The sequence below is a fragment of the Dromiciops gliroides genome, chromosome 1 (assembly GCF_019393635.1).
Source record: "Dromiciops gliroides isolate mDroGli1 chromosome 1, mDroGli1.pri, whole genome shotgun sequence".
Lineage (NCBI taxonomy): Eukaryota > Metazoa > Chordata > Mammalia > Microbiotheria > Microbiotheriidae > Dromiciops > Dromiciops gliroides.
In genome coordinates, this window is record NC_057861.1 from 74,157,704 (window position 1) to 74,182,439 (window position 24,736).

General features: G+C 43.8%; 2 protein-coding genes across 2 annotated transcripts in view; one reads left to right on the top strand and one right to left on the bottom strand.

The window, feature by feature from the left end:
- The window catches only part of LOC122745612 (zinc finger protein 16-like), a 56,221-nt gene extending 39,645 nt beyond the window's left edge, over positions 1–16,576 (bottom strand). Inside the window, exons 1-3 of the mRNA XM_043990995.1 lie at positions 16,486–16,576; positions 13,956–14,230; positions 8,326–8,418 (exon numbers count right to left, since the gene is read on the bottom strand). Coding sequence (XP_043846930.1) covers positions 8,326–8,418; positions 13,956–14,230; positions 16,486–16,576 — 459 coding nt within the window. The remainder of the gene's footprint in view (positions 1–8,325; positions 8,419–13,955; positions 14,231–16,485) is intronic.
- Positions 16,577–19,824: 3,248 nt separating this feature from the next.
- On the top strand, positions 19,825–20,073 carry LOC122735717 (cytochrome b-c1 complex subunit 8-like). The gene has a single exon (XM_043977451.1). It carries the CDS (start codon positions 19,825–19,827, stop codon positions 20,071–20,073), a length of 249 nt encoding a protein of 82 aa, XP_043833386.1.
- The last annotated feature ends 4,663 nt before the right edge of the window (positions 20,074–24,736 follow it).

Consider the following 24,736-nt stretch of genomic DNA (forward strand, 5'->3'; position numbering starts at 1 on the left):
AGATACCTTAAATTCAATATGTCCAAAACTGAACTCATCATTCACCACCACCCCCCCAACTTCCTTATTACTGTCAAAAGCACTTCTATTCTCAGAACTTAGGTGTCATGCTCAACTTCTCTCTCAATCATCCCCTATACCCAATCTGTTGCCAAGTCCTGTTGATCCTACCCATGTAACATCTCTTGTACATGCTCCCTATCCTGGTGCAGGTCCTCACCACCTCTTGCCTGGGCTATTCTCTCCAACTCCAGGTCCCTCCACTCATCTGTCAAAGTAAGCTTTCTAAAGTGCATTTCTGACCATGTGACCATCCACTCCCCTCAACAAACCCTAGTGGTTACCTATCATCTCCAGGAACAAATGCAAAATTCTTTGTTTGGCAAATCCTATCCTGGTCCCTTACTACCTTTCCAGTATTCCTAACATTACTCTCCCCTCCCCTCACCCCAGCACACTGATCTGATCCAGCAACAATGGTCTTGCCATTCATTAAACAAGACATTCTTTTTCAGGCGTTTTCATTGGCTCCCTTCCATTCCTGAAATGCTCTTCCTCAACTCTACCTCCAGGTTTCCTTCAAATTCCAGCTATAATCTCACTATTTACACGAAGCCTTTCCCCATTCCCTATACTACTATAGCCTTCCTTCTGCTGATTATCTCCAATTTACCTTTCATATAGTATTACACAGGTGTTTGCATGTCTTCTCTGCCATTAGATTGTGAGCTTCTTGTGATCTTGTATATCCATAGCGCTTCGCACAGTGCCTGACACACAGGAGGTCATCAATTAAGGCTTGTTCATTTGACATGACTTGGTTGCCACTGATCTCTAAGATCCTCCCTGTTTTGACATGTGTCCTGCTACTTTCCCAGCTAGAGCTTTCCCATCTGCCATAAACTGAACAGGAACACAAGTCCTCCTTTATGCATTGTGAATTCAAGTTAGAACATGAGCTTGTATCTCCAGCCCTTTGCATGGTGTGTGGCACATAGCAAATGCTTAATAAAGGCCCTTCCATTCCATTTCATCCCATTCTGCTGAGATCGAAGCTGACTAAAACTCCTAGATCTCTTTCAGATTCACAGCTGAGGAGGGACTATGGAAGCACGGGACCTTTGCTCAGGGTAGATGGGACAATAATATCTGACAACTGAGAGAAAGCAGACCTGTCCATGCCTATTTTGCTTCTGTTTTCTCTGCCAAGGAGAATGAATGACCTTTGTTTGCATTACCAACGACAGAACAAAAATGACTCATAGGGAGTTGGTGCCCAAGATAGGTAAGGCTCATAGCAAGAATTCCTACTTTTTCTTAATGAATTCAAGTTACTTAGACTAGTCCTGAAAGAGCTGGTAGATGTGATTAGTGAGCCACTGTGACACTAAGACCATGGACAGTAGGAGATGTACACAAGGATGGAGAAGACGTGTTGTTCCAATTTCCAAAAAAGAGAGAAGAGACTAACTGCAAACTATAGGCCAGTGAGCTTGACTTTGTTTGATTCATGGGAAAATTCTAGAATGGATGAGTATAAAAAGATGTTAGGGAATATTTGGAAAGGGAAGCAGTGATTACAAAGAGCTTCATCAAGAACAAGTCATGGCAGATTAATCTAACTACCTTTTTTGACCAGATCACTAAACTGGGAAATGAAGGGAATGCTATGGATATAGTATACTTAGATTTTCCCAAAACTTTTTATAAATGGAATATCTCACATTATCTATGTAGAATAGATGGAGAGAAATGGATTAGAAGAGGATACAATTAGATGAATTTGGAACTGATTGGATGACCAGACTCAAAGCATAGATAGTTGTTAAGGATTAAATGCCAACATAAGGTGTCTAGGGGAGTACTCCAGGGATGTGTGCTTAGCTCTGCCCTGCTTAACATTTTTATCAATGACTTGGATATAGGTACAGATTATATGATCACCAAATATGCAGATGACACAAAGATGAGAGGGATAACTAACACAGAGGATGGCAGTCAGGCTATGGCAATGGGCTGAATAAGATGAAATTCAATAAAAATCAACGTAAAGTCCTATACTAGGGCACCAAAAAGAAATAAATTTCACAAGTACAAGAAGGAGAAGGTTATTTACCACACACTGCTAAGCATCAGGGACACAAAGAAAGGAAAAAAGACAGTTCCCACTCTTAAGGAGTTCCCAGTTTAAAGTGGGAGATAACATGCAAAAACTTTGTACAAATAAAATATAAATTTGAAATGATTATCAAAGGGAAGGCACTAGAATTAAGGGGAATAAAATCTCTGAAGTACTGGGTTCGTTTCCGGGGACTATGATTTAAGAAGAACTGCGAATGTTTAGCATAAAGAAGAGATGGGGGGGGGGAGGGCAGCTAGGTGGCACAGTGGATAGAGTACTGGCCCTGGAGTCAGGAGGACCTGAGTTCAAATCCGGCCTCAGACACTTGACACTTACTAGCTGTGTGACCCTGGGCAAGTCACTTAACCCCAACTGCCTCACTAAAAAAAAAAAAAAAAGAAGAGATACAGGAGGAACATGAAAGCTGCCTTCAAGTATCTGAAGGGGTGTCATAAAGAGAAAGGTTTGGACTTATTCTATTTGGTCCCAGAGGTCAATATGATGTCTCTGTTTCTGGTTCATGGATGGTCAAGCCAGAAGTGATGGGTGGAAGTTGCAAAGAGGTCTATTTGGACTCAATGTCAGGAAAAAATTCTTTACAATTAGAACAGTCCAAAAGAAGTGGTGGCAGGTTCCCTTTCCTTGCAAGCATTCCAACAGAGGTCTGATGACTGTTTGGAAGGTGATATACAGGTCGCACTAAATGGTTGATGAGGTCCCTTCTGACACTTAAAATTCTGTGATTCTGTGCTATAGCGTCTTTCCCTCTTCATCCCCCATCCCAATCTTCTCCAACCTACTCCTGCTTCCATCTTGTGTATGTGGTATGGTTTGGTATTTTATTTAACACAAATAAAATATGCACAGAGCTGTATACTCCTTTTCTTGCCTCTTCGGGATAGCATTTGAATGGGTGATTGATGGCTAGGCAAGCTGCTCTCTCCACAATGACTTTACGATTCTTAGAGGAAACTTTGTGAACAATCTTTACATAGAGCAAGATTTGTTGCATGTCCGGAGTATTTCTTGCCCTCTGATGTGGTGTACCAAAAATTCCTGAACTAACTGGCTAGCATGTGTTATGCCTCCTTACTGCTTCCCTAATCAACACAGGGCACCATGAGCTGGCCTCTTTTGTGACCTCCTCTTGGTTTGTGCAAGTTTTGCTTGATCTTGCTGGACATATCAATCCAAATGGTATCAGATAAACTTTTTGGCTCTCTTTTTGACTATTTTAGGATGCACAAAGGATCTGAGAGCAGGCATGTTGCAACAAGATGACAGCCCTCTACTTGGGTAGTGTCAAGGGTGTAAGGGGCTAAAATTCTAGCTAGTCTGTCTAAAATATCTAATGAGTGGTCGCCAATAAATTATAAGCTTTAGCAAGAGTTAGACTTTTAAGCATTTATTAAGGAGAATAAGAATTTGGTGAAGAGAGAAAAAGGCCTAGATTCAGCTATCTATCTCAGGAAGCCCACATTTCTGCTCCACTCTCCACGAGAGTCCTGATGAAAGAGAGCAAGAGAGCCAGGCTCGCCCCTTCTTCCTCCCACAAGCCTCCTGTGAAACTGGGAACATCCCATCCACATGCACATACAGCTCCAAGCTAACTGGCTGGTAGCTTTGATAGACAGTACCCACGAGTAAATGTCACTTCCTGACGCCAAAGAAAAGCCGCATGGCTTGCCCTCAGACGCCTTCTCCTCATGGCAGAGCTTTTCTACAGTAACTCTCCAGCAGGTGGCATCACTCCAATCATTACAAGGGAAAGAAATCTTCTGTCCCTATCTTTTAAAGAGTGAAGTTGGATGAATAAGTTCTCTGTGTGTCCATTTTGGTCATTTCATACAATTCACCCTTTCTTTTCTTTAGGTGTTTTCAGGATTTTATGCTTGAATTCTTCCTGTCCCTCTAGGACTGACTTCCTCTATAGAACTGTAGTTCATTGGATTCTCATCCTTTTTTCCAAACCCTTGGAAATCTGTTCTCTCCAAATCTAGGGTACATGTCAGCCCATTCCCCAGTTTCCCTCTATCACAAAGGCTAAGATGGAAGAGTCACTTTCCCTGGAACTTCCCATCATTCTCACCTCAGTGGCCAGTTTCTCTATATAGATAAGAAACAGTTTCATAGTAAAATTTCCCCTTAAGTTTTTCCATCTTTTGGATTAATTTCAATAAACATTTACTGAGCAATAGGGATGCAAGAGAAAGACATCATTCCTGCCCACAAGGAGTTTTCATTCTACTGAGGGTTGATAAACCATATATGGATAAGAAAATGAAAACTATTTGTAAAGTACTTTAAAGAAGAAAGCCCCACGGACTATGGGGGGACCAAGACAGAATCAGGTTTCATTAGAGGTGACACTTGAATTGTGCTTTGAAAGGAGTGATGGATCCTAAGAGGTAGTAGGGGCCAAGGAGAGAGTAGGTTCCAAACACTTGGACAGAGACTGGGAGGCCAGTCTGACTGAAGCAATTGGGAAGCATGCATTAAATGCTAAGGATACAGTGACAGAAGTGAAAACTGTTACTACTTCCATTGGGTGAGACAACGTAACTATGCCAACTAATTTGGTGAGGCTGGGGAGATGGGGATCCAAGTTGCAGGAATCAGGAAAGGTTTCATGTTTTGAAAGAAACAAGAGAGTCTAAATTGCAGAGATGAATAGTGAATTCCATAGATGGGACGGTCTGGCTATAGGCAGAGAGACAAAGATGGGATCCCATTTGTAAAGACGCATGAGGTCAGCTGGCTGGACTGTCAGAACCTCCATTTTAAGGAGGACACTCAGGCCAGCCACGTCTTTACTCCTCTCTAGGTTGCATACTTATTCCTGGACTTTCTCTATGGTACCCCATGTAAGGGGCTAAAATTCTAGCTAGTCTGTCTAAAATATCTAATGAGTGGTCGCCAATAAATTATAAGCTTTAGCAAGAGTTAGACTTTTAAGCATTTATTAAGAATAAGAATTTGGTGAAAAGAAAGAGAAAGGCCTAGATTCATCTATCTATTAAAGGGAGGGGGCATTTCTAGCTCCCTTCTCCATTCGAGCCCTGAGGAAAGAGAGCGAGAGCACCAGCCTCGCCCCCTCTTTCTCCCACAAGCAAACATTACTTCCTGACGCCAAAGAAAAGCTGCATGGCCTTGCCCTCAGAGGCCTTCTCCTCATGGTAGAGCTTTCCTACAGTAAGTCTCTGGCAGGTGGCATCATTCCAATCATTACACCCAGAAACCACTTGACCCTAAAAGTTCACTCTAAGCCTGCATTTCCCCATCAGAAGCACCTCCTTCCCACTGGCTGGCTCCTCTCAGAACCTCCATTTTAAGGACAATGCCCAGGCCAGCCATCTTCAGGCTGCACTCCTGACTCTCCATATTTTCTCTCCAATGGACCCTTTGTCCTTCCCAGTTCCTTGAGGGCAGGGACTGTCTGTCTTTGTATTTGTACTCCTAGCACTTAGCACCGTACTTGGCATGTTACTAAACACTTATTAACTTCAAATCAATGTGGGAAGGGAAGCAATATATAATACTGGAATGGTAGGTTAGTTAGGGCCAGGTTGTGAAGGGCTTTATGGTGATATGGTCAGACCTGCATCTGAGGAAAATCACTTTGAAAGCGATGTATATGATGTATTGGAGAAGGAAACTGCTTAAGGCAAGGACATCTACTGGGAGGTTATTGCAACAGTCCAGGTGAGAGGTGCTAGACACCTAAACTTGGATGGTGGCCATAAGTAGAACAGATGTGAGAGATGTTGTGGAGTGCAAGTAGAAATTCAAATGTGCACATCTGATTGAATATGTAGGGTAAAACAAGGAGTCAACAATAATGCCAAAACTGTGAAACCGGGCAGAGGAAGGATGGTGGTGCCCCTCAACAGAAAAGAGAAGCTTTGAAGAAGAAAGAGAATGATGGTTGAGATACCTATGGGACACTAGTTTGAAATATACAATAGGCAGTGGGAAATGCAAAACTGGAAGGGAAAAAGAGGGACAAATAGTCTCTATTTTCTGAGTAAAGAATATGGTGAGGACCTCATAAACTGAGAGTAGGTATGATATGGTTTGCAAATGTTGTGGGGAGCAGGATAAAGAATAAATTAGGGTATAGTAAGGTTTTTCTTCCCGTGAGGACCTGGTTAAGATAATGTATAGCAAAGCAGTATGAAATGATTCTGGAAAGGAAGCCCTGTGGAGGGCTTTATATAGCAGGCTAAGGAGTTTGCATTTTATCCTATAGATAATATGGAGCTATTGGCAAATTTTGGGTAGAATAATGACATGGTCACACCTGTGTTTTACAAGTACCATCGGTAAGGCAAGTCAAAAATTTAGGACTTGTTCTTGCCACAGAGAGCTTCATTAGACATTCTGATCATTGAAGTCCCCCCACCTCTACTATGCTGTGTGTCTAGGCTAGGTTTGTGATATTTCCTGAACTCATCTATTTTCCCTTTCTGTCCAGGTGGTCTGTAATATAATCAGAAAACAATTTGACTCCTGTTTCTGTTTCTATGTTTCTCTTCTATGCTGCCCCACTCTGGTTCCTGACTCATATTTTTATGTCCCTCAATGCTTAGCACAGAGTAGGCACTTCATAAAAGGTTATTGGTTAAATTTGCTTGAATGAGGATATTTTAATATACAAAGCTGCCTTAGCCTCCCTTCTACTTATCCTGTTGAATGAAATAGATACTTCATATTCTAGCTATGGGTCCCATCCAGTCCAAGTCTTAATAATGCCCACGAGGTCAAACTTTCTTATTGTACTGGGATTTCTAGCTCACCATGTTTATGCTGCTTGTTTACTGACCTGTTCAAGAAACATATGGCCCAGGTCTTCTTTTTAAGGACTTGATTCAATACAGCTGAGTCTAATAAGGCTCAGTAGTCTGTCCTATATATGAGTATGGTATTTAACACTACAACAAGGTTTCTATTACTACCATCTCTGCTGTTGATGCTCTGGTCTCTAACTCCACCCCCCCCTCCATTCATTCATTGATTCACACAGTAAACATTTATTAAGCACCTATGGAGAGAGAACCATGCTAGGCACTAAGTTTAGATAAGACATGGCCTTGCCCTCTTGTGGACTTACAATCTAGTCTGGAGATAAGCAACAAACACAGGTGACTATATACATAATATTACATGGGAAATACTATGTGAAGTTTGAAGGGGAAGATTATTACCAACTAGGGAAAATCAAGGGAGATGACATTTCAGCTGGGCTTTAAAGGATGGGTAGAAATAAACTCTACACCGTAAATGTGCTTTTCCTAGTGTATTTATTTACACATAAAAAGAAACATACAGAAATAATAATAAGGTCCAGTTAATCAAAAATATTTCTAAAATAATTCTATCTAGTTCAGTCAAGGAAATCTCAAAAATTATTAAACTACCCTGGCTAGTTAACAGTTTTCTTTATAATTCCCCCTAGAGGATCACAGTGGTCCAAAAGATATTGTATCTTTTCTCCCAGAACCCTTTCTCCCCATTTCCCTCCCAATGTGGGATTGGGATAGCCAGGTAATCTGGCCAAAATTAATTAATTCCAGTCAAACTCAGGGTAACTCTAAGCCAATCAGGAAACCAGTGGTTGGTTTTTAGTTCTCCAAGCAAACCTTTTTATTTAGTGATTGCAGTGGAAAAGTTATGGGCATTTCCAGGACTTTTCGTGGAAATCAGAAGAACTAGATTCAAATCCCAACCACAGAACTTACAAGCTATGTGGCTGTGGCAAGTCAGTCTAACTCTGTGTGCCTCAGTCTACTCACTATTAAAAATGTGGATAAGACTTCCATCATTAGTTCACAAAAGAGTTGTAGGGAAAATATACCACAAATTTAAAAGTGGGGAGAATAATAGTAATAATAACAGCTAGAGTTTATATATGGCAAAGTGCTTTACAAACATTATCTCATTTAATCCTGACAATAGCCCTGGGAGGCAGGTGCTATTGCTATCCTCATTTTACATTTGAGGAAACTGAGGTAGACAGTGGTTAAGCGATTTACCCAGGGTCACACAGCTAGTAGGTCACTGAGGCAGGATTTCAAACACATCTTCTTGTCTCCAAGACCAGTACTCTATCTACTGAGCCATCTAACTGCCCTTAAGACTTTATAATGATTAAAAAAAAAAAGAATGAAGTTCTGGAGATGGGGGTCTCAGGAAAAATAGCTCACCTGGGGCCCGACTGGCAGGAGCTCTGCTGCCATTGCCTGGTCTCCTCCGTTCCCCCTCAGGGAGTCAGGGAGGAACCTGCTGAGTAGCCAGAGCTGGGAAAAGAGAAAGGCATATGTCGAAGACCAGTCCTGGCTTGTAGTTCCCCCTCTATGTCACTCTGGGATTCCCCAGTTCTTTTCACAAGAATAGCCCCTTGATCCTCCCCTCTACTCCTACCCCCATCATCACGAAGGGCTGCTAGCTGCTGTTAACTATGCATAAGGTACCAGAAACTATTCAATTCTCATCTCTTCCACCAAACCATGCTCTGACCCTTCAGCCTCATTCAGCAACCTCCTAGCAATCCTGCAGATATAAAAGGTTCACCCGTCTCCTCCTGAAAAACTTGACACAAACTAACCCTTTCTCCACCTTTCAAGCTTTATCCTTTCCAAACTGTTCACAACAGCAACCCCATTCCCTGTCCTTTTTCTCCAGGGAGACTCCCCCTTGTCTCACCTCTGTTCATAGTGACAGCTCCCTGAGCACCCCACGTCTCCTTTGGGATACATGTTTATAGCTTAAGTATAACCAAGTTCTGCCCACTCCTCCAACAAGGTGTCTCCCACAGATGTGTTAAAATTATATAATTACTTATTAGATGCAAAAAGAGCTAACTTGTTTAAAGATCTTCTGATTAGCATTATCAACTTAGGTAACAAACAGGGACATATTTATGCTCTGGTGTTCACCACTGTTATGAGGCATATTCTAAGATCCGATTCAATTAGAATGGGAAATCTTTGTACATGGTAAGGTCTTCCAAATGTTTGCTTGCAGATGACACTGCCCTAATTACCTAAGCCCTAGTTGGTTATTGGGTTTCCTTAATGAGATTCATAGCAACTGAAAAAAGATCAGCTGAACAATCTAGATAGGCAAAACTAAATGGATGAAAAATCTATATTGGCTAAAATATGATATGCAGTTAGACGGACAGGCTACTGAAACAGTACGGTAGTACACAGATCTAGGGCAGGTACTTCAGGTGGACAACAATCTGGGTTGCACTTGGGAGACTGCAGCACTCAAATGATCTCAAGATGCTTTGTGGCACAAAACTCCCTTTAAAAAAAATATCCTTTTGAAGAGGCATAATAAGTCAAGAAGCCCTGGGTTCAAGTCTTGCCTCTGATGAATCCTGTATGACCTTGAACATGTTAACTAACCTCTCAGTGGCCCCAGGCAACTCTCTAAGTCTGTCAACTGTAGAGCAGCAGCCAATTTATAGTGACAGAAGACTTTTTGTCACTGGGAGTTAGTGAAATCACAAACCTAGTCTAAAATCTTTCAATGACACTGTAAGGCTGCACACCATGGAATAACAGCCTCTGAGGAATCAAAATTGTGGGTGACCCAAAGGACAATGGTGAACATAATGTGGGCTGTAGAACATTGCCAAGGGTGATATTCTTGGGAGAAGTGGCAAAAAAAGGTGGTGACCATAACAGGATCCCAAAAAAGGGGGGAGGGAGGAGGGAATTATATAGAATAGCCTGAGGGCTTCACTTAAACCCACAGTGTTTAAAAACCTCATTTGAAAGGCCTTCAGCACATTTGACAGGTTTTAGGAAGGGCAGTCATGCCACAGGCCAGGATGGGATCTGAACCAATAAAAGGAGCACCTGCACACCAGGGATCCACTGAAGTACACAGGTCACGAAAAATCCCCCCACACCCTGATCTCTAATCTAGTCTTCCAATCTAGACTTCTGGAAAGACAGGCCTATATGTTCTTTTCTGCCGTCCCAGAAAGTTCTAGGAAAGTACCTACTGGACACAGAGAAAATAAAGTCGACATCTGCAGGAAGGGGCTTTTAGCTCCAACTTTAGTTCTAGGCAATAAGAGCAATTCTTCAAGTTGGGAGGTATCTTTGAGGTCATCTCACCAATTCATACCCAAATAAATTATTGGTGTCTATTCAACTCTATGTTGAAAGTCAAGGATTAAAACTGCCAAAGAAAAGTGAACTTTCTTTGGATTTGTTCAGCAACAGGCAAAAAAAGATCCACAATCTTTTCAGAGCAGCTTTATGAAGCACAGGGCGAAGAAAATTCATGTGTTTTCTAAATCCTTTGGAATATGAATAGCTGTTTTAAAATCTGTATTGAAACTGAGTGGGAAAATCGGTCACCTCACTGGACTTCTGATATGGATTGCCTGAATTCCTCAGAGAAAGTAAATAGTACCAATGGGAATTTGACATACGGAGACCTAGCATATACACAAAATATAAATGCACAGACACACATGACACATAGAACAGAAACATGAGTTTAATTCATCATCAATTAAAGTTTGCCTTCAAATTCCTTGTTCAGATTCTAACAAGCTGGATCTAAGCTGAAAAAGGACTGACTCTGCAGTCCTTTGCATAATCAGATCACTACTGGAATGATTCAGAATGGAGCATCTTCAAGTTCTGAGGGATAAGAAATGGTTTTTAAAAAGCGACATGGAGCCCAAAGGAGAATTTAATTGTAATTCTATCTCCTCGATCTAAACTTGATGGACTTAAGCTCTTATAGTAATCCTTCCACAGAGATGACAAAGGGAAGTGGAAAGAGCCTGTCACCAAGAATCAGGAAACCTGAGCTCTAGTCCTGACTGCCACTCTCTCTAAGCCTCAGTTTCCTCATCTGTTAAATGAAGGCAATCTTCCTCCCTTCAAAGACCTGTTATAAAACTCAGCAGAAAATGGATGGAAAGGCACAAAGTGCAGTTTACACACATGCGATGTTATCATTAATGAAAAACCTGTATTTTTAGTTCTGGCTAATTACTTTAGTTGTTTCACCGTCATTTCAGGTGAAGCTTGGATAATTCTCACATATGCTCAATCATATTTCTCACACATAAAGGCACCTGAAGCTCAAGACTGGGAAAAGGGAACTAAATCCCAGGGTTCTGCCAAGAGGGCAGAAACAGTGTCTGGATTCCTTCTTCTTTAGCCAAGCACCTAGCACAGGGGCCTCCCTCCCTGCACACACAGCAAGCAAAATGTTAAGAGTTGGAACTAGAAGATCATTTGGCATGAACCCTTTATTTTACATGAGGAAACAGACCCAGCTAAGCAAACATCTCATAACATCCCTACACCTCTAAAAGCAGCACTTGCTAGACCACAGGTCAGCCAATACACACTAGCTTTCACATCCCCAATATGAGGCAGACCTGCATGGCACCACTTCAAAGGTCTGACCCCAAAAACAAGCTTAAAGGACCTCCAGGTGCTCTTAATCTAAGGCACTCAGGAAAGTTGTATGGAATAGAGCAGCTATATATGGAGAATGTGCAGCTGTCTGGACAGGTTTGAATGTGCCTGGGGCAGTGATTCTGTCTCTGAGTGAGTTTCTGTGAGTGTCTATGTGCCATGCACAAATGTATGTTTATGTCTATGTGAATGCACTGAGGTCTACCCCAAAGTGTCTATCTCCACACAATTCCAAAAACATGTGTTAATCCTCTACCCATCCATGCATGAGTGTGTTTGTCTTATTCTGGAAGCCCTTTTCGTGTGAAAAACACCCTAAACCCTCAAGCCCCAACCCACCCTTCTAAGGATTCTGCCTTGTAGAAACACTTGGAGGATGGGAGAGATGAAACTTCATGGAAGGAGAGGGAAGGCTACAGAGGGAAAGGTTGAGGACACCTGAAGAAGGAAGGGGAAACAGTGCAAAAGAGGAGGATTAGGTAGTGTTTAAGAGAAGAAGAGAGGGGAAGGAGAGAGAATTGGTAGAGGGAGAAGTTATGGAGGCCTGGAAAAGAAGAGGACTGTTGGGGAGAGGATCCCATGCAGAGAAGAGGACTGTTAGGGGTGGAGAAGGCTAGCAGCAGCACAGGGAGGAGAAGGGGACTGGAAAGGAGATCCAGCTCAGGGCAGGGGAAGAAAGGGCTGGGAGGGGTGAAAGGGGAGGAAGCCAATTGGTAGGAGACTGCAGAGAACTGACAGATCTCAGACAGAAGGGATGCCTTGGCTTGGTAAAAGAAGAGAAAAGGGACTAAAAGGGAATGGATCTGGGGGGGGGGGTAGGGAGGGAGAATGCCTGATGCAGAGAAGAGGGAGAAGGGGAATTGGAGGGGGGGGGGTCCACTACACTGGAGAGGGCTGGTCATGCCTCAGAGAGGGGACACCTGGAGGGGCAAAGAGCGGAAACCTTTGTGAAGGCGAGGGGATGTCTGTGAAAAGGAGGGGGGGGGCGAGAGGGAGCTAGAAGGGAAAGGAGGGAATCCATGAAGGGGTGGGGCAAAGAGGGGGAGAGAAGGGGACCCTGTGCAGGGGAGGGGGCCGGAGAAATGAGAGGACAGGATTAGCTGGCCAAGGGGGTAGAAAAGGGGTTGGAAGGGGAGTAAGAAGGGGGTGGGGAAAAGAGGGGATGCCATGAAAAGGCAAGAGTAGAGATCAACGCATGGGAAGGGAGGTGTGTGAAGGGGAAGAAGAGGAATTTAGGAGGGGAGGGTACCTACGAAGAGGTGGGGCAGAGAAGGGGCTTGGAGGGGAGGAGACCCTCTGAAGGGGAGGGAACTTCGGAGGAATGGGGGCTCTGGAGGGGAGGAGAAAGGCGGGGATAAGAGACAGGAGGAGGGGAGTAGACTGCTGGGGATGAGAGGAGGGAGCTCTGCAGGGGAGGGGCGAAGAGGAGGGGACCTCGTGTAGGGGAAGGGGGCCGATGGGGAAAAGAGGGGGGCCCTATGGGCAGAGAAGGGGCCCATAAGTAATGAGGGTATTTGAGAGCAGGGGAGAGAATCAGTGGGGGCCAGAATGGAGGAGCCTAGACAAATGGAGGGGGCTAGTGGGAGCGAGAAGGGGGGGGACCCCAGCAGGGAAGGAAACAAGACTGTGGGGTCGGGGCGGGGGACGCCGCGGGTAAGGAGGGGCTGGCGGGGGCGAGAAGGGAGACCCCCTCCCAAGCAGGGAAGGGAGCAGAGGAGAGGGTCGACAGGGACAAGAGGGGACAACTAGGGCGGGAGAGGGGAGGACGCTGAACAGTGGAGGGGGCCGGTGGGAGCCAGGAGGGGCCGCGGGTAGGGAACGGGGCAGTCAGAGGCGGAGGAAAAGAGCCCGGACCGGCTAGAGGGAGGGAGACTCTGTGCAGGGGAGGAGGCTGGCAGGGGCGAGAAGCGGGGACCACAGGTAGGGGAGGGGGATGATGGGAGCGAGGAGGGGCCTCCGACAGGAGAACAGAGGAGGGGGCCGATGGGGGCGAGAGGAGAGTCAGGGCAGAGGCCGGGAGCCGGGGGGTTGGGGAGGGCGCAGGGGAGAATCTGGGGAGGGGAGGGAAACGGCGGGGGAGAGAAGGGGAAAAGGCGAACAGGGGAGGGGGCCGACAGGAGCCAGAAGGGGAAACCCCAGGGAGGGGAGGGGGCCAGCGCGAGCAAGGGGAGATCACGGGAAGGGGAGGGAGCGGACGGGAGCTAGAAGGGGAGACCACAGGGAGGGGAGAGTGGGGGATCGGAGCAGCGGGGACACCAGAGTGGGGCGGCGGAGAAAAGGGGGCTGGAGAGGACGGCGCAGGTAGGGGAGGGGACCCCGGGCCCTCCCCAACTCTCCCCCTTACCCCTCCACGTCTAGGGCCGGCCAGGACTCACCCTCCGCTCCGGGGCCGCGACGGGGACCGGGGCGGTGGACACAGACCGGCCCCACTGGACCCCGAACCGCCCCCACGGAGAGAGCCTGATCTCCCGGACCGGAAGTGTCGCCCCAGATTCCCGCCCCCCTTGGGGGAGCTGCCCAATCCTAGATCGGAATGCGCCTGGGGCCGCAATAGGCTGTAGGGAGGACTCCAAGTCTCGGTGGTCTGTCCGCCCGTCCTTGGCCGGGCCTGCGCAGAGCGCGGTGGGCGGGTCCTTGCTTCGACACGTGGCTATGTGGGGGGAGGACAGGTAGGGGTGTGAGTGCAGTTATGCGCTTTTAACGCCTTCTCTGGAGAGGGGTCGTAGCGACACCTAGTGTGGCGAGCTGGACTTGGAGCCGTCTCCATAGAAGGGGCAGATCCTGAACCCCAAACTCGCTGCGGGCCAGAGGCCAGGAGCTCTGGCAACCACAAGTGAGGGAGGCTATCCCCAATTAAAGGCCTCCGCAATACCCGTTTATTCACCCAGGAAACATTAAGTGCCTAATGTATGCAGAGGTCTTTGCTAAGCAACAATAGATGGGCAAAGGTTGACCTTGCAAGAGCTCATCAGCTTAGTTTGGTATCATGTCCAATATTGCATGATAGGTGCTTGAGATGCACAACTGAGTTATGTTAGCCAACTAGCATTTATTAAGCGTACCCTACCATGTGCCAGGCACTGTGCTAAACTCTGCTGATTGAAAAAAAACAACTCTTTTCCTTAAAGCTCACAATCTAAGGGGGGGTGGGGTGTGGAGACATGCAAACAACTGTGGACCAAATACAGACTGGATGAGTGCGGGTGTGGGAGCAGGAATTTCAGAGGGAAAGCACTAAGGTTAAGGACTGGGCAAGGCTTCTTGGCCAGGGAAGCCGGCTTGATGAAGGAAAGAGCATTCCAGGCTTGGTTTGGGGGAGAGCCAGTGAAAACTCTTTAGGAGCAGCTTGGCCAGTGCCACTGAATCGACAGGGGGTGAGATGCTGCAAAATGTTAGAAGGCTGGAAAGATAGGAAGAGACAGGCCATGAAGGCCACTGACCTAAACACGTGATCAGACAGGTAGTAAATGGTATAATTTGAATCAGGCATCTGTAATTTATCAAAGAGATGGATAAAGGGCATTCTAGACATATGGAATGTCATGAACAAAAGAAGGAGGCTGAAGTGTGTGGTGTGCTGACAAGGGCATGGATGGCAGTTGGGCTGAGCTAAAGAGTTTGCAAAGGGGTGTTATGGTTGGAAAGTTAGGGTGGGAATCCTATTGTCAAAGCCCTTAAATGCCAGGCTAGAGAACCACAGATTCTAAGAGAAGGGACCTCAGAGACCAGCTAGTCCAACCTATATCTGAATGACTTTTACAACATTAACAAAGGGATGAAAAAGCATTTATTAAGCACTTACTATCTTCCAGGCACTGTGTTAAGCACTGGAGATTTAAGTGTGAGGGACAGTCTCTGCCCTTAAGTACCTTACATTATAACAGACAACACAGAAAAGTGATGTCCAGGGAAGGAGTTATGGTCTGGGAAGTCCCAGGGATAGTAAACTGATCCACTGGGCAGTCAGCTGACACTAGAATCAATGGTACTGCTGACTTTATTGTGGGTAGTTATCTTGTCAGCAGGTAAGTGGCTATATCTAAGATGAATAGCTGGATAAGATGTGAAAGCGAATCATAATCTAGGGTCTTGGGCCAGCTAGATACAGTGGCATAGTTTGCCCACTTCATAAGCATGAAGTCACTAATCAAAAAGTCTGGGCCCCTGGGGCAGGAGTTCCAAAGATAAAAATATTAACTTTCTCAGGGCCATAGATTTGGGAGATGTAGGGTACAGAGGTCCAGGTCTGTTGGCTAGGGTGCTCATCCAAGTAGAGTTAAGTAGGGAAGTGTGAAAAAAGATAGTGAGATGGTACAGATGAAGGGCTGGATAAGATCTAGTCTGTATCTGGATCTGGGCTAACAGAGGTGATAAGATAAAGGCCTGAGGGTCTAGGCCCAGGAAAGGCTCAAAAATGGTCATCCAGCCTCTTCTTGAAGACCTCCGATGAAGAAGAACCTACTACTTTGCAAGTCAACCTATTCCACAGAAGAAAACAGAAAAAGAGATGCAGTCACAGAGATGCCCACCCTGCCCTAGCCTACAGTACTATGAAGTGAACTGAACCTGGCAGGGGTGTGGGGCCAGCAGAGAAAAGAGCAGGTTGGTCACGTAGACCTTGTGGATCAGTGCTCTATCCTGTCAGGCCAAGAATGAAAGAGGACCAGACTAGGCAGAGCCAGACAGAGTATAAGCAGCTTCTTATTGGTTAGTTTTTCATTTCCCTCTATCAATGGTGTTAGGGGAAGAGGAAGTGCAGCAAAAAGAAAAACCCCCCAAACCAAAATGAGACTGCCCCAAATTCTGCTACTGTAACCACTTACCTAATACTCTACTGGAGGGACTTGTATCTCTTCATTCTATGGAAGTAGCAGTTCAGACCAGCACCAAGCCCCTCCCCCATACTTGAATACAGGAAGGAGAGAACCGGTTTGGAATTGGGTGCCAGGCCAATTTTTGCTTTGTTTAGCCCTTTGTTGTTCACCTTGTTTTTCATTTCAAGTAATGCCTTCTGCTTTTAGTTTATGTGTTCTCTGGCTGACCTATCAAGCATTTACTGTGTGCTAAGCAATGGGGAAAGAAAAAAAGAAAGGCAAAAACACAGTACCTGCTCTAAGAGTCCCTAAACTAATGAGGGAGACAACAGGAAAATAACCATGTACATGGAAGACATATAATGTAATGATGTAAATGGAAGCCCCTCTCAGAGGGAAGGCACTGGTAGTGAATGGGTGGGTTGGTGGGGACCAAGAAAAACTTCTTTCAGAAAGTAAGATTTGAGCTATCTTGAAATAGGCAAGAGAAATATCTGTGGGGGAGAAATTGTGGTTTTGATTTCAGCTGACCACCCCATCCCCCTGAATAATTTTAGTGGCCACTGACCCAAAGTATGCCTTGAACCTGAGGCATCTTTAAGGGAGACACCAGCTACAAGTATATGCAAGAAAATTTGGACAAAGGAAAGAACACTAATAACTAGGGAGGATTAGGAAAGGCTTCCTTTAGGAGGCGAGGGAGTACATTCCAGGCGTGTGTGACAACCTGTGTAAAGGTGGGAGATGGAATGTGAAGTTCAGAATAACAGTTAGTTGGCCAATTTGGCAGGAATGTAGACTACATGAAAGGGAGTAAAACAAAGTAAATCTGCAAAGGTGGGAGCCAAATTGTGGAGGACATTAAATGCTTACCTAGAAAGTTCATATTTGATTTGAGAGGCAATGGGGATGATGGAGTGAAACCAGGAAGCTGCCTGAGCTCTCCTAAATTTCCCTCAGAAACATTAAATTAAGCATCTTGACAGATTCTGGAGCTTCAAAACCTGCAAAAAGAACCAGAGTGAAACAATCTTCTGACTTAAGATAACCTACAAGATCTTCAAGAAAGTTCTGTTTCATCTGGGTGAAAGGAGAGTACAGCTCAGTGCAGAGGGTGTCTGGGCAAGTCAGCAGAAGGCTCTTAGTCACAGCACAGATTAGCAGCTGAGGACCCAAGGTCCTAGCTCAGCAAGCTAGTGGCACAGCAGGCCAGTTGTGAGGCCTCCAGCCCCAGTGCAGAAGGCAATCTGCCAACTGGGGTATCTGCTTACCCAACAGGGCCAATAGACTGGGCCACTCCAGTGCAGTGAGCAAGCTGCTAGCTGCAAGCTGCTGAGGCTTCAGAGCAGAAAGCCAGTGGCTCAGCCCCTGGCCCCCAGCAAAAGAAGCTTGGAAGAGTGCATACTGTACCCCAAGAGCAGGACTAAACCTTAAAAGGCACAAAAGAGGCTAAAATATGAATAAGAAATAGAAAAGAACCCTCACCATTGACAATTACTATAGTGACAGGGAGGATCAAAACATAAACTCAGAGGACAACAATGATAAAATGCCTACATGTGAGGCTTTAAAGGGGAAGAAGAATTGGTCTGGAGACCAAAAAACCCTCTTCAAAGAGCTCAAAAAGGGTTTTATAAACCAAATAAGAGAGGTAGAAGAAAAAATAGGAAAAGAAACAAGAGTTATACAAGAGAGAGTCAATATCTTGGAAAAAGGACAAAAATTGACTGAGGAAAACAACTCATTAAAAAATGCAGCTGGTGGGGCAGCTAGATGGCACAGTGGTAAAGCACCAGCCCTGGATTCAGGAGTACCTGAGTTCAAATCCGGCCTCAGACACTTGACACTTACTAGCTGTGTGACCCTGGGCAAGTCACTTAACCCTCATTGCCCTGAAAAAAAATGCAATTGGCCAAATGGAAAAGGAGGTACAAAAGCTGAGTGGGGAAAATAATTCCTTAAGAATCAGAATTGGGTAGATGGAAGCTAATGACAATGAGACAACAGAAAGAAGTAAAGCAGAATCAAAAGAATATAAAAGTAGAAGAAAATGTAGAGGCAATGGGGAGTTGCTGAAGATTTTTGCCTAGGGATGTGATGTGGTCAGACCTGTGTCTTGGTAGCTGTATAGAGGATGAGGTGGGTAGGGGAGAAACTGGAAGAAGGGAGCTTAACTAGGAAGTTATTGCAATAGTCCAAGAGGTTTTGAGGGCATGGCCAGTAAGAATGGCCAGGTAAACTGAGAGGACACAGAAGAGAGAATTGTAGATTGGGGGATGAAGGAGAAGAGACAAATTAAGGATAGCTATCAGGTTGTGAACTGGCAATGCCCTGAAAAGAAACAAGAAATCTTGGAGGAAAGATGGTCTTAGATAGGAAGCATGATAAGAGTTCTACTTTGGACATGTTGAATTGGAGACGTTGATCCAGGTGCAGATGTCCAGTAAGCAGTTGGAGATGTGGGATTAGAAATTGGGAGTGATTAAAGATGGATACATAGATTTGGGGGTTGTCATCTGCATAAGGATGATAGTTGAACACATGGGGGATTATGAGATGAGATGAGGAGAGACAGGGACAGAGACAGAGACAGAATGAGACAAAGAGAGAGACAGAGAGGAAAGAGACAAAGAGACAGACAGAGAGACAGAGACAGGGATAGACAGGCCCAGGACAAATTCTTGGGAGAGTGCTACTCTTTTTTTTTTTTTTTTGAGAGTGCTACTCTTAACAGAAAGGTCAGACAGATAGGAAAATTACATAATAACAAGAAAGCCAAAGGAAAGAGAATAGTATTTAAGAGGGTGTGGTGGTCAATCTGGAAAAATACTTCAGATACTTGAAATAGTTTACTCCCTTAAGTATTCTCTTCTTCAGGGTAAACTTCCTAGATGTCCAATATTCTCACCATCTTGGTCACTCTCTTCTAGACATGCTGCAATTTGTCAATGTCTTTCCTAAAATAGGGTACTGAGAACTGCATAAAGGCTTCTGTGTGTTGCCTGACTCTATGAAAGAGTAGAGTGAAAGTATTACCTCACTCATTCTGAACCCCATGCTTCCTTTTAAAAAAATCTTATCTCTTTCTTATTGATACTATTTGTCTTGACATTATATCCATTTCCAGATATATCCTTACCCTCTCTTTCAGCCCAGTAAGCTGACCCTTTTGACAAAATTTAAAGAGGGGAAAAAAAAGTTTAGTAAAACTAATCAGCACATCAACCATGTTAGTCTTTGCAACATCATATTAAAGGTTATTCTCACCTTGCTGAATAGATGGTCTTTTGGGTTCCAATAGCCTACAAAAAGTATAAGATTGACCTAAGCCGCTGAAATGTGATAAGACAGAATATAAGGGTCTGGAGGAAGGAGCCGCAGCTTTTGGAGGATGAAGTGTCCTCACACAGGGACCAAAAGCACTGCAAAGATGGGCTGGGAATTCAGCAACCTGATCCAGGTAAGGTACTTCATTTCCTATAGCCTGTCCCCGTTTGAGCAGAAAGCCTTCCCCAGCTACTTCACGAAGGGCATCCTGAATTTGTTACACAGGACGCAGGACTCCATTCTGCAGGTCACGCCCCCATTTATAGGCTTTTACTTCCTCTATACCTGGGGAACCCAGGAGTTTGAGAAGTCAAAGAGGAAGAAGCCAACTGACTTTGAAGAAGAAAAATAAGCTACACAGAGGGAAGTGCAACAATGTTGGTTACCTGGCGGTTAGCTCTGTGATATAGAAGAGTGTATAAAGATAGTTTAAAGATGTAATAAACTTCACATTTCACAAACTAAAAAAAAAAAAAAGAAGAAAGAAATGTGATAAGACAAAGTTGATTGTTGCAAAGTCCAAACAAAACTCTGTCACAGAAAAGGGAAAAGGCAAAACCCAGAAATCTAGCAGTTACTGAAACACCACTTAACAGAGTGGACACTGCCTCAGGCAAACAGAGACCTGTGAAAGGCCTTAGCTTAAAAGGCCAAAGTCTTTCACTGCATCCAGGGCCATCTCCAGTCATCCTGATATATATCTTGGCACTAGACCCAGATGGCTCTGGAGGAGAGAGTGACGCTTTTAACTTTGCACAGCCCTCCCTCACTTAAATCACTGCAAGTCATGACATCACCTCCCCAGTGTCATGATCCTCTTGGAAAACAAAGGACAAACAACAACAATTCATACCTGTGGAGGAATATGCTCACTGCCAGCATAAGTCTGTGTTCCAAGCTTTTTTGAATTTGGTATGAAGGGATAAAATGCATTTTGTTCAACTCTTCTCAGACCAAGCAATTACACAACATTCAGTATCTTTTTTTTCATCACCTTAATTTATATTTGTATACAAATAATTGTATATATGTATATATGCCTATATATACACATATATGTATTATGTACACATATGTATGTATATATGTGTATACCCTTCCCTTCCCCAAACACAGGGAAAAGAATTTTTTTAAAGGGGGAGAGGGGAAGCAGTTCAGTAAAACTAACCAATACATCAACTAAGAAAGACAGTATATGCAATGTTCCAAGCCACAGTTTCCTATCTCTGCAAAGAAGGGAGGAAGGCACAATTACTCTTCTCTTCTTTAGGGTTAGGCTTACACAGTGTTCGGTTTCATTATTTCTGGTTCTTTTTACATTGTTATAGTCACTGCAGATACTGTTTTCCTAGTTTTGCTTATTAACTCACTTTGTATCAGTTCATATTCCCAAGCTTCCCTGGTTCTTCGTATTCATTGCTTCTTATGCCTTAGTAAATATTATTCCATTACATTTATGGACCACGATTTTTTTTAAACCACTTTTTTTTGGGGGGGGGCAGGGCAATGAAGGTTAAGTGACTTGCCCAGAGTCATACAGCTAGTGTCAAGTGTCTGAGGCTGGATTTGAACTCAGGTCCTCCTGAATCCAAGGCCAGTGCTTGATCCACTGCTCCACCTAGCTGCACCCTGCCCCCCCATTATTTCTCTCTTAATGCAAACCAGCACAGTATTAGCTCTTGCAGCTGCCATCACACTGTTCAAGAGGTAGTGTGGTCCAGTGGAAATAGTAGACTCTATAGTGTTGGTCAGGATCAGAGAATCACATAATTTGAAAGCTGGAAAGGATGTCAATGGCTAGTTCATTCCATAATCAAAAGCAATCTCTGCTATAATACCTTGAGAAGGGGTCATTCAGTGCCTTTGCATTCTTCTGTTTAGCATGCTCTCCCTTCTCATTTCTGCCTCTTAAAAGTCCTCCTGGCTCTTTTTAGTTTCAACTCGAATCCTACTATCTGCAGGATGGTTGTTCTGGTCCTCTAAGCTACCAACATCTGCCTATAATTACATTCTATCTACACTATTAATATCTTATACATACCTATTTATAAGCTGTCTCTCCTATTAGAATGTGAGCTTCTTGGAAGCCCAATCACCCCCTGGGCCACGCTGTAGCACAAATGGTGTGTCCGGGAAGCAGCACTACACTTTAAGGAGTAAAAAGCCAAGAAACAGTAAGCCAGGATGAGTAGGCAGAGAAAGCAGAAGACCATCGAAAACTTCTTTGGGGAAAAGATAGACCACAATACATCCTCAGAAGAAGAGGAAAATAATAGGGTCAAAGCTCCAACATCCAAAGCTTCCAAGAAAAATATGAACTGGTCTCAGGCCATGGAAGCTCTCAAAAGGGATTTTGAAGAGAAAGTAGGAGAGATAGAACGAAGATGTAGAGAAAGAGAGGAAGGAATGGAAAGAGAAATGAGAGCAATGCAGGAGAGTCATGAGAAAAAAGTCAACAGTTTGAAAAGCCAAATGGAAAAGGAGATTAAAAAACTGTCTGCTGAAAATAATTGCCTAAGAATTAGGATTGAACAAATGGAAACTAGTGAGCTTATGAGAAACCAAGACACAGTAAAGCAAATCCAATTGAATGAAAAAATAGAGGGCAATGTGAAATATCTCCTTGGAAAAACAGCTGACCTAGAAAAGAATGTGAGCTTCTTGAGGGTAGAGACTATTTTTTTTTTACCTTTCTTTGTCTCTGAAGCAGTCAGCACAGTGACCGGCACATGGTAAGAGTTTAATAAGTGATTTTTGTTTGATGGGTTGGTTGGTACTTAGCCTCAGCTTAGATCATTGCTAGGATGTTCAAACCTATATTTGCCCTTTTGTAATTCCTACCCATCGTACTTGGTTCTCCTCTCGGGTGCCAAGAACACATCTTGTTATTCCTCTACAGAACAGCCCTTCAGATATCTGAAAACAATTAGCATGTCCCTTATGAGTCTTCTTTTCTCCAAGTTAAACATCCTCATCTTTCAACCAATCCTCATATGATATGGGCTCGAGGCCCTTTATCGGCCTGCTTGTCCTCCTCTGTACATTCTCCAGCTTCTTGGTGTCCTTAAATTATGGCACCTGGAAGTGAATCTGATTGTCCAGATGAGGTCTGATCAGGTCTGATTCCTGAAAGCTTCTTCTCTTAATGTAGCCCTAGTTTGCATTAACTTTTCTGGTTACCATATCTCACTGCTGATTCATATTGAGTATGCAACACATTAGAGATCCCCACATCTTTTAGAACTGCTCACTAGAACCTCCCCCATCTTGTACTTGTGAAATTGATGATTTTTTATCCAATTTTGAGACTTGACATTTATCTCCACTGAACTGAACCTAATGAGATTCAGTCTTATTAGCCATTTTTATCCTGTCCTTTCCAGTTCAAGGATCATTCTTCTTGGCAGAGAACAGTAGCAAATGTTAACTGAGTGTCTCTGCCTTTGCTATGCTGTCAGCAATTGTTTTCCCTTCCACCTTAGCAACAGTTCTGTCCCTTCTTTGGCTTTCCTCTCCCACAATATGGCCTTTAAAAATTCCAAATCCTTTTTGTTCTCCCTAACTTTGCTTGAGCTGAGAAACTTGGAATTCTGAGTTTTAGCATTTTTGACACTTATAAGACTGTGCAAAGCATTTGAATCTAGCCTGTGACCTACCCTTGCTTCTGCTTTCCATATATTCTTTTAAAAATCTACTCCCCAATGGCCAGTTTCTCCCTATTCGTAAGAATCAGATCCAGAAGAGAATCTCTTTCTTGCTGGTTCTTCTACCCTCTCAAGGCTCAACTTATCATTAAGGCAAATCAAGAAATTGTTAGCTACCACCTCACACCTATTAGATTGGCTAATATGATATAAAAGGAAAATAATAAATGTTGGAGAAGCTGTGGAAAAATTAGAACACTAATGCATTGTTGATGGAGCTGTGAACTGATCCAACCATTCTGGAGAGCAATTTGGAACTATGTCCAAAGGGCTATGGGACTGTTCATACCCTTTGACCCAGTGGTCCCACTGCTAGATCTGTATCCCAAAGAGATCATAGAAGAGGTTAAAGAACCCACATGTACAAAAATATTTATAGTAGCTCTCTTTGTGGTGGCAAAGAATTGGAAATCAAGGGAATGCCCATCAATAGGAGAATGGCTAAACAAGCTGTGGTATATGAATGTAATGGAATACTATTGTACTGTAAGAAACGATGAGCAGGAGTTCAGAGAAACCTGGAAGGACTTACATGAACTGATGCTGAGAGGAGCAGAACCAGGAGAACATTCATTGTACATGGTAACAGCAACATTGTGTGATGAACAATGGGAATAGACTTGACTCTTCTCAGCAGTGCAACAATCCAAAACAGTTTCAAAGAACTCATGATAGAAAATGTTCTTAACATCCAGAAAAAAGAACTGTGAATTATGAATGCAGATTGAACCATGCTGTTTCGACTTTTTTTTCCTTCTTGTTTGAGATTTTTCCTTTGCGCTCTGATTCTTCTTTCACAAGATGACTAATGTAGAAATATGTTTAATGTGATTGTACATATACAACCTATATCAGACTGTTTTCCGTCTTGGGGAGGTGGGATGGGAGGAGAAAAAAAATTTGGAACTAAAAATCTAGTGAAAACAAATGTTGAAAACTATCCTTATATGTAATATGTAACTGGAAAATAATAATTTAAAAAACAAAACAAAAAAATTGTTAGCTGCTATTTTGGGCACAGGAGATGTCTGGATAAGTGAAGTCCTCTATCACTACTATATCAGACCTCTGTGACAGTCTTACCTATTTCCCAAATTCATTTATTTCCTCCTTCTGTCCAAGTGTTCTATAGTATACTTTGAACACAAAAATCGTTCATTTCTCTCTCCAGTGATCTTTAATCAAGTGCTTTCCTCCATGCTTCTCCTGATTCCTGGATATCCTCATATCTTCCTATATAAAATATTGCCACATCCTGCCTCTTACCTATCCTGTTTCTTTTGAATAGGATACATTTATCCCCAGTCATAG